The sequence below is a fragment of the Juglans microcarpa x Juglans regia genome, chromosome 8S (genome assembly GCF_004785595.1).
Source record: "Juglans microcarpa x Juglans regia isolate MS1-56 chromosome 8S, Jm3101_v1.0, whole genome shotgun sequence".
NCBI lineage: Eukaryota > Viridiplantae > Streptophyta > Magnoliopsida > Fagales > Juglandaceae > Juglans > Juglans microcarpa x Juglans regia.
The window spans coordinates 11779998-11790687 of record NC_054609.1 but is presented as its reverse complement, the minus strand read 5'-3'; the positions used below and the strand labels follow the sequence as shown (position 1 = coordinate 11790687).

The window sequence follows — 10690 nt, the reverse complement described above, 5'->3', positions numbered from 1 at the left end:
CTTACTCCCTCACCAACGCATTTCCTTCTTTCTTTTTGCATGAAACTCGGCAAGTCATTTAGACTGCATTGAGAATAGCTATTTGCAGGTCAGAGCTCATGGCTCGGTTCCTATGCTTTATACTTTGTGGGTTGGCACTTATAGGTTGGCAGAGCCTGAGGGCCCTACTCCCTCACCAACGCGTTTCCTTTTTTCTTTTTTGCACGAAGCTCGGCAAGTCATTTAGGCTGCGTTGAGAATAGCTATTAGCAGGTCAGAGCTCATGGCTCGGTTCCTGTGCTTTATAATTCGTGGGTTGGCACTTATAGGTTGGTAGAGCTCGAGGGCCCTGCTCCCTCACCAATGCGTTTCCTCCTTTCTTTTTGCACGAAGCTCGGCAAGTTATTTAGACTATGTTGAGAATAACTGTTAGCAGTTTAGAGCTCATGGCTCGGTTCCTGTGCTTTATATTTCGTGGGTTGACACTTATAGGTCGGCAGAGCCCGAGGGCCCTGCTCCCTTACCAATGCGTTTCCTTCTTTCTTTTTGTACGAAGTTCGGCAAGTCATTTAGACTGCGTTGAGAATAGCTATTAGTAAGTCAGAGCTCATGGCTCGATTCCTATGCTTTATACTTCGTTGGTTGGCACTTATAGGTCGGCAGAGCCCGAGAGCCCTGTTCCCTTACCAATGCGTTTCCTTCTTTCTTTTTGTACGAAGTTCGGCAAGTCATTTAGACTGCTTTGAGAATAGCTATTAGTAAGTCAGAGCTCATGGCTCGATTCCTGTGCTTTATACTTCGTGGGTTGGCACTTATAGGATGGTAGAGCCCGAGGGCCCTACTCCCTAACCAACGCATTTCCTCCTTTATTTTTGCACAAAGCTTGGCAAGTCATTTAGACTGTGTTGAGAATAGCTGTTAGTAGGTCAGAGCTCATGGCTCGGTTCCTGTGCTTTATACTTTGTGGCTGATCTCAAGATCGGGCTTAAATGACTTGGGCTATTTCAGGGAGACATAGTAGCACAACAGTTCAAAATTAGTTCATAAAACTTTTAATTAGTAATAGTTTTACATTTTTTTGAGCTTGGCTCGGATCATTTTTATACAAAATACTTTCTTAAGTGCTCTGCATTCCACGGGTGTGGCAGGTTATTCCCTTCATGGTCCTCTTCAGCCGGTATGAGCCAGGTCTTCCGGTCGCCGCTACTAGGTATGGTCCTTCCCACTTGGGACCCAGTTTTCTCTCATCTTGGGTCATAACTCCCGTTTTCTTTAAGACCATATCACCTCCTTTGAAGTTACGAGGTCGGACTCGTTTGTTAAAATACAATTCAACTCTTCGTTTGTTGGCTGCCGCTCGGCTTACAGCTTCCTCCCTTCTTTCTTCCAGGAAATCTAGACTCTCCCTCAGTCTCTCGCTATTCCGATCTGTGTCATATTGTTGCACCCTATAGGTGGGTATGGCCACTTCTGCTGGTATCACAACTTCCGCTCTATAGACTAGGGAGAAAGGTGTTTCTCCAGTTGGGGTTCTTACTGACGTCTGATAGGCCCACAACGTGCTCGGAAGTTCTTCAGCCCATTCCCCTTTTTGCGCTCCCAGCTTCTTCTTTAAGATGTTGAGTAGCGTCTTGTTGGTTGCTTCTACCTGACCGTTGGCTTGCGGATGTCCTGGAGAGGAGTACTTGGCCTTCATCTTGAGCTCTGAGCACCATTCTCGATAGTGCAAACAATCAAATTGTCTCCCATTGTCAGAGATGAGGCTTTGGGGAATATCGAAACGGCAGATTATGGACTTCCAGAGGAAATTTGTTATTGACTGAGCTGTGATTGTCGTTAAAGCTTCTGCCTCTACCCACTTGGTAAAATAGTCTACTGCTACCATGACAAATTTTACCCCTCCTTTGCTCACTGGGAGGGGACCAATGAGATCCAACCCCCATTGGGTGAGGGCCACGGGGCAGTGACAGAAGTAAGTTCTACGGGAGGAAAATGAGGTATAAGGGCGTTTTCCTGGCATTTAAGACATTTTCGGGCGAACTCGTCGGCATCCTTGTGAGCATTAGGCCAGTAGTATCCCGCCCAAGCAGTTCGCAATGCCAATGCCCTCCCGCTCGCGTGATTGCCGCAAACTCCTTCATGGATTTCAGCCAATACGTATTGAGCCTGCTCGGAGGAGAGGCACCTTAACAGAGGCTCGGCGTAGCCTCTTTTATACAGAATTGTCTCTACCAGCCTAAATTTGGCTGCTCGATTCCTAACCTTTATGGCAGAATACCCTCTTGAAGAAACCTCAAAATATCCGCGGCCCATTCCGGGGGCTGTAGGACCTCGATAGCTGATACCTGAATTCCCACCGCAGCTATATCAACAGTTCGGGCAACCACATGGTCCGGAAACGGGACCTCTTCTTGCCCTGAAGCTGCCTTAGCTAGCCGATCCGCTTCCTGGTTCTCTCCTCTAGGAATCTGATGGATGGCAGAATACTGGAAGTGATCCCACTCTTCTCCAACTCGTTGAAGATATCTTTTCAGATTTTCCCCCTTCGTGAGGAACTGTCCTGTCACATGCCCTACCACTATCTGCGAGTCGGCTTTTACTTTAACTTCAGTTGCTCCAAGGGACCTAGAAATTGTTAGTCCCAACAGGAGCGCCTCATATTCTGCTTCGTTGTTGGTGACTTTGAATCCGAGTTTGAGCGCATAATCAAATCTCTCACCTGAGCTTGTCACTATGTGCACTCCCGCTTTGCCACCTGTCCGACAAGACGAACCGTTGAGATAGACCTGCCACGACTTGCCCTGGGGTGCAACAATTACGTCTTCAGGGAAGTTCGAGAATTCGGCTACAAAGTCTACTAGTACCAGTCCTTTTATCGACGTCCGAGGGAGGTATTTGATCTCGAACTCACTTAGTTCAATCGCCCAGCTAGTCATTTGGCCTGAGATATCGGGTTTCTGCAATATCTTCCTTAGGCAGACATTGGTTTGGACCTTTATCGGGTGGGCTTGAAAGTAGGGCCTCAACCGCCTGGCGGTGATTACTAACGCAAAAGCAACCATTTCTGTTCGGGGATACTTGGCTTTTGCGCCTCGAAAAGCTCTGCTAACGTAATAAACTGGGCGTTGAATCTGTGACGCCCCGACTCCCACGTACAAAAACACGGGAATCGTGATGTCAGGATGATGACAACATAGGTCACGCATCTCAACGAAATATGCTCAAGTGTGTGCAACATGCAAAAGTGCACAATAAAAATCGCAGCAGATAATATAAATAAGTTATCTAAGTACCAGAAGTTTAAATACAAATATTCAAAATAAATCATCTTTAAAAAGTTATACAGTCATCCCAAAATATATTACAAAGGCAAATACATAATAATTGATAAAACAAATCTCGATATACGGGAGCAATCCCAGATCACTCCTCCAACTGAGCCAAGCTTAAGGCTCGTCATCCACATTTGCATCAAAATCTGCGATACCATAAAATAGTACCACAGGTAAGTAATAATCCAAATAACCATCGGGATAAAAACACATTAATGCAACCCACAAATAGATCCCAAAACCTCATTTTTTTCAAAAATGATTATTTTCCAACACACGCCAAAATTCCAATTTGGCCCAAAAATATAATCCGTCATTTTTCCAGAAAATGATTCACACAAAAACCAACCATTTATTGGACATTGTAGGTGGGAATCGTAGGCGGGACTATACCACCATCCCTGCTTACCATCATCCTTACCGCGTGCATCGTAGGCGAGAATCACAGGCGGGACATAACCACCGTCTCTACTGCGTGCACCGTAGGCGGGAATCACAGGTGGGACTATACCACCATTCCTGCTTACCACCATCCCTACCGCGTGCACCGTAGGCGGGAATCACAGGCGGGACACAACCACCATCCCTACAGTCTCTTTTCCTTCTTCTCAAACCAGTCAATTCAATCCTTTCAAACACACTCAAAATCATTTCACATGAAAATCCAATTTTCAAATAAACACATGAACATGTATGCAATCATGCGAAAACCCAGTTTTTATTTACAAATATGAACATGCGTGCAAATATGCCATATACATGAAACAACACCAATATCCAATAACCAACTAATGGCAACACAATCCAATCACACAAACAACTCCATCCCAAACCATCCGACCCTCGTGTCCTCGGACTTAGTCCGGCATAACCAACAAGTTCACAGATAAAATGAGTTAGTGCAAAAATATATTTAAATCATGAAAGTTCTTTGGGAAAATACTTACAGTGCTTTAATATAATTTTTGAAGGATCACAGAGTTGCAAGAAGTGGTGGCTCAGCAACGTAATAGTGTAAAATACACTGTGGCCGTGGGTCTCAAAAACTCATTTTTGAACGAGGACAAACTAAGACCCGAAATTGATAGGGTAGGGCTTAGAGATGTCGGTGAAGCTAGTGGTGGTGGTGGTTTGCCGTGGGTGGTGGCGTAGAGGGCGGTTTAAAGCCAAAAATGCCCAAAACGGAAATAAGGATGGTGGAGCTTCACCGGTGGCGGATCAGAGCTGGGGATGGGTGGGTTCGATTGCCAGGAGGTCGAGGATGAAGTGGTGAAAAGACGGTGGCCAGAGGTGACGCGACGGCGGCGTGATGAAGGGCGTGGAGGCTAACAGCGGCATGAGAGGAGTTGTGAATGGAGGAGGGTGGTCACCAGAGGGAGGGGGAGCTAATGAGCTGGGCGGTGCCGGTCTCGGCGGCGCGGCAGCGGTGGGCTGGGAGAAGAGACAAACGGACGGGGAGGGAGTGAGGAGAGGCTTCGCGCGGGAGAGAGAGAGAGAGAGAGAGAGAGAGAGAGAGAGAGAGAGAGAGGAGAGAAAAAGAAAGAGAAGAGGAAAGAAAAAGGAAAAGAAAAAAATAGAGGGAAAGAAATGAGGTACAATCCTCACATCTTGGGTCACAAAAATGATCCAACGAAAAAGATTTCAAAACAACATCTCAATTAAAATAATTTAAACGTAAAGATAGAATGAAAATAAAATATTTAAATCTCACAATAAATTAATTTAAACAAAAATAAAGAACAATTTAAAAGCATAACAATAATTAATATTAAGGAAACATATCAAATTTAATTTTCACAAATTAAAAATCATAAAAATAAACCCACTAAAAATCCAACAATTAAAAAAGAAGAGAATAAAATTTTGAATTCTTAAAAATAATCATTCAATAAAAATACACTACAATACGGGGTGTTACAGAATCCCTGCCTCTATTTGGGTTAACACAGAGGACACTGCCAGATACACAGTCAGGTTTTCTCCTGGTGTGGTTTGGCTGGGCAGTGGCGGATGAGCGAGGTACCCCTTTAGTTCGTCGAAAGCTCTACTACAGTCTTCATCCCATTCCCGCGCCTTTCGGAGGACATTGAAGAAAGGAAGGCATCGGTCGGTTGATCTGGCGATGAAACGGCCCAGGATGGGTACCCTTCCTGTCAGCTTCTAAACTTCGTTGATGTTCCTTGACGGAGGCATATCGATGATGGCCCTGATCTTTACTGGATTGGCCTCAATTCCTCGATCTGAAACCTTGAAGCCCAGGAACTTCCCTGATTCCACCCCAAAGGCGCATTTATGCAGGTTAAGCTTCATTTTGTACTTTCTCAGCACCGCAAAGGTTTCGGGGAGGTTGTCAAGATGCTGTTCGGCCTTCTTGCTTTTAACCAACAGATCATCTATGTAGACCTCCATATTCCTCCCGATCTGGTTCTTGAACATTCAATTGACCAGGCGTTGGTATGTTGCTCCCGCGTTTTTGAGACCGAATGGAATTGCCATATAGTAATAAAGTCCTCTATCGGTGATAAATGTTGTTTTCTCTTCGTCGCCGGGACTCATTCTTATCTGATTGTAATCAAAGTATGCATCCATAAAGCTGAGTAACGAATGCCCAGCCGTCAAATCTACTATAAGTCAATCCTTGGGAGAGGAAAACTGTCCTTCGGACATGCTGTGTTCAAGTCGGTGAAATCAACACACATCCTCCACTTCTCACTCACCTTCTTGACCAGTACAACATTAGAGAGCCATTCGGGATAGTAAACTTCCCGAATGAAACCCACAGCGAGGAGGCGTTCCACTTCCTTAGCTATAGCCACGTATTTCTCTGCACTGAAACTACAGCGCTTCTGCTTGACCCTTTTTGCTTCAGGATTTAAGCTGAGCTTATGCTCTATCACCGACCCATCGATATCTGGCATTTCTTCATGGCACCAAGCAAAGACATCGTGATGCTCCAGAAGCAGCTGTTTCATGGACTAGCTCAGTTCTTCGGACATTCTGGATCCCATTCCTACTGTCCGCTCCGGGTCTCTAGAATCCATTGGCACCAAGACTAGGGGTTCGTTGGGCTCTGCTTGTCTCAGCGCTTCTTCATCCCCCACTTCACGGTCCAACTCGGTCACCACCGAAGATGGCGGCTGGGTCGCCCCTTCGAGTCTCGTTTGTACTTGTGCCTCTTTGTTTTCCTCCTCCTGCTCTTGTCTTGTCCGAGCGGGTGCGCTGGTTTGGTAGCCTGCTCGTGGCTCAATTCTAGAGTCTGTATGGTTACCGCCTTTGACTTCATCTCCCTAGTGTAGCAGTCCCTCGCAGTCTGTTGTTCACCTCGCATCTCTCCTACCCCGCATGCGGTTGGAAATTTTACTTTCAGGTGGTACGTGGAAGTGACAGCCTTCATTGGTTCAATGACGATCTCCCAAGTATCACACTGTACGAGGAAGGGGCCTTGATCACCAGGAAGTCTACCATGAGGGATGTGGTTTTGGGAGCCGTGCCTACTAGTACGGACAGAGCGATCACACCAGCTGGCTGGATGGTATCCCTGGTGAAGCCTTTAAGGGGCATTGGCGCCGGCTGTAACCGGTCGGGAGAAATTCCCATTCTGCTGAAAGCTTCCCAAAAGAGGATATCTGCGGAACTGCCATTATCGATCAATACCCTCCTGGTCCGGTAGTTGGCTATCTATGCTGTCACTACCAGCGCGTCGTCATGAGGTCGTAATAACCCCTCCCCATCCTCCTCACTGAACGTTATCAAATGTTCCCTGGAAAGGTCTCTACTGTGCGGCCGTTGGGTGGAGAACACTTCTCCGTACCTGGCCTTCGTCGCATGGGCCTTCTGAGCTGAGGAAGTCGCTCCCCCTGCATACCCCCCGGCTATGGTGTTGATCTCCCCTATAGGGGTTCTTCCCTTCTTGAATTTCCTCGATGCGGCTCTCCTTTACGAGGGTTTGTAGTTCTTCTTCTTTCGGGACTTACACTATTCCTCCGAGCATAGTCCTGGCTTTCATGAATTGGGCTGCAGCTCCTACGGACTGGATCTCGTCTTCCCCGAATGGGACTTCGGTCTTGACTTCTTTGCACGGGGCTCAGGTTTCGGTTTCTCCAGGAGTAAAGGTAGTATCCTTGTCATGAATCACTTCTTTCATTACCGCGTCTTTCGGTTCAGGTCCCCGGATCATCAGATCTTCCTCATTTAGTATAACAGTCTTGAGTGTTGTGCTCACTACTCCTATGAAAGGATCAATATTTGGGTTATGTCGGGCCCTGTCCCCGTTCCCCTTGTCGACTCAGGTCTTCTTCCAGTTCTACTGCCAAGCTAGAGTGCAAGCGTGGGCCATGCTTCCCCTTGTCTTTGACTTCGTGAGCTCGTTTCTAGCGGGCTCCTCATTCAAGCTCTTGGTGTCGTTCTATCGCTTTCTTGTCTGCTCTTTCCAAATCCAACTTCCTAGGCGCTGTCAGTGCTTGGAGTGTGTCTTCCCCGTTTATGTAACTGTCTGCTCGGTCCATAAACTCCCTCAAAGTTGATGGTGGCTTGCGAGCGATTTTCGCCATGAATGGACTGTGAGGCCAGACTCCCCTTAATAATGCCGCCAACGTGATTTTTTTATCTTGAATGTTCGTTGTCATCTGTTCCCTATTAAAGCGAGAGAGGTGTGACTTAAGGCTCTTGTCATCCCTCTGCTTAATAGTTAGCAGATAGGCGGCCAGCCTCCTCCTCGTCCGGCTGGCCATGAATTGCGTTAGGAACCGACACGCTAGTTCGTTGAAGCTATCTATAGTTCTGGGTTGCAAGGAAACAAACCACATTCGTATCGCCCCCTTTAAGGTGAGAGGGAATGCCCTGCACACTATCTCACTTGGGAAACCGTGAAGAGTCATGTGGGCTTTGAAGGTCTCCAAATGCTCCAACGGGTCCTTGGTCCCATCATACGCTTCCATCTGAGGGACCTTAAACCTTGGAGGTATCAGTACCGCCAGAATCTCGGTGTTGTATGGTAGTTCAGCATTAGTGAGCAGCTGATCCACCGTGGTGGGTTGACCTATCTGGTTTGCCACTTCCATCTGAATTTGTAGGTTTATTTTACGTCGTTCTTCCTTTACGGTGACTGGGTTAGGTTGGGGGTGGTCCCCTGAATGATGGCTCTGTTGATCTGCTTTGTCTCTTCGACATTTCTTCGTAATGCGATGTTCTCCTGCCGGAGAGTCTCCATATCTGCCATGAGCTTCTGTATCACCTCGTTTTGCTGGTCAAACCTCGCTTTGACCGCTTCGGACTGCATTCTTTCATGCTGTGAATGCTTGGAGCAGGTTGTTGCCGGCATACAAAAGACACGGTAGTTATGGGACAACAAGAATCCCACAGACGGCGCCACTATTGATATCGTGTTTTGCGGGCCTAGGCAACTTCTCACCGCCGGTATCCAAGCGCGATCCTGCATAGTCAAAACGGAGAGGGGACCTCAGGGTCCGTTAATCCTCCAATGTTTAAGTCAGTATCTTGAGGGAAAAGATTAAAGAATGGAAGCAAGAACGATGGAAAAGGATGATAGCATTTTTTTTCTCTTACCCCATGTGCCACTGGGTTGACCCTTATTTATAGTTACCGTATAGGATTTTCCCATGGTGGGGCGTTGCGTAGTGGAGGGCGATTCGCCCTGCGTATTTCATTACCGAGCAACTTTCACGTTGTCACCTCACCAGCAGCGATGGCCCCAAGCCTTCTCTGTGCTCTGCTCCGGTCTTGGGCTGCATTCAATGCCGCACACCCTGCTCCCTGGGATGCATTTAATGTGACGTGGCCTCTGTTCCGCGTCCCTTCCATCTAGTGACGCATGTCACAGTCTTCTTCCCTCTTTCCCTAGTCTTCCTCTAGATCTCCTGCCCTGACCCGAACTCCCTGTCCATATTCTGGTCTGGCTTTTACTTTCCTTGCCTGGGCTTAGGTGACCGGGCTGGGCCTCATTGTCGGCCCAACTCCCCGCAACGAACCCTCCCTGCTATCCTGGGCCCAATGTAATGATTTTTCCCCACCATAGTGACGCTATTACTTTTTTTTCTTTGTGTTCTAGGATTATAGTTTCTAATCGAGGATGACCGGATTATGTGACATTTTTATCTTGATTGATCCATTTTTTCTTCGTTATGCCATTTATTGCTTTGGAATGATATCTTTTTATATATAAGAATAGATTCATTTTTATTTGAATTGTCATCACAAATTCTTTTCAACTACTAAGAATTTCTTTCTTTTGTTTCAAAGTATGTTTTTTTTTTTTTTTTTGCATTGTTCTCTTTTTTGTATATTTTCTTTTGACATGAAGCTATAATTAAAGTTTTTCATGTTTATCTGAACTTCATTTTTATGGTTAAGAGTTGGGAATTTATAGGTTCTTCTAAATTTGTTTGTGTTGGGGAATTTTGTTCCTCTTCTTCCAAGTTTTTAGACCTGGCTGTATAAAATGAAGTACTTATGTAAAATTGAGTTTTATTCCGTTTAGTTTAAGTTTCTTATCTCTTCTTGGAGATTTTGACTCTAAGGTGATGCTTAGGGAATGAGATGAGATAAAAATTTTGTAAATATCAGTGAGATAATTTGAGTTAAGTATTTTTTGGGTTTTGGGAAATAAGAGAGAAACAGTTGAATAAAAAATATTATAAAATTAAAATATTGTTCGAATATAATTTTTGTTTTGGAGTTTGAAAAAGTTGAAATGCTTTTTGTTTAAAAGTTTTGGAAAGTTGTAATGATTAGTTTGAAAAGGTTGTAATAATTAGTTTTAAAGTTTTGTATTTGAGTGATGTTCGGGAAGAAAATGAGATAGGATGAGATGAAATAAGATGACATTGGATGGTATGAAAATGATTTCCAAACATCTCCGAAATGTCTTGTTCCTACATCACCTGATCTACTTGATTATACTTCTTTGATCTTTAAAGGTGACCTATATGTTGGTTGATCAAAACTAATCCTAACAAATTGATCAAGGTATTGTTGAATAAAATTTAAATTAGAAACTTCATTTTGGATTTTTTGTGAGTGCTTTGCATTCTCTAAAAACCAATCTTTAGACAAATTAATGTCTTTCCATATGATTGATCTTGGTATTTTGATATTTGCATTATTTGTGTCTCTTTGGATTAGAAGAGTTTTGTCTTTTGGGCTTTTTAATAATGCATGAACATTTATATTTGTTTTTATACACTTGTAATATATTCTATATATAAATGCTAGGAGCTGCTTCCTTCTAACATATCATATCATGACATTTTGATATTTACTGTTAGGGCTTTCAAGATATGGGGATCTTGTAGACATAGATTAAAATATGGGAAACGATCAAAGTAAAGATTAAAATATGGGAAAAAATCAAAGTAAAATAC

General features: G+C 44.7%; 1 protein-coding gene across 1 annotated transcript; it reads right to left on the bottom strand.

Annotated features, from left to right (window-relative positions):
- Positions 1-1887: 1887 nt before the first annotated feature.
- Positions 1888-3041, bottom strand: LOC121244225. Its single transcript, XM_041142246.1, has 2 exons — positions 2325-3041; positions 1888-2241 (listed from the first exon to the last, which is right to left on the bottom strand). The coding sequence occupies exons 1-2, from the start codon at positions 3039-3041 to the stop codon at positions 1888-1890; spliced, it is 1071 nt and encodes a 356-aa protein (XP_040998180.1).
- Between the last annotated feature and the right edge of the window lie 7649 nt (positions 3042-10690).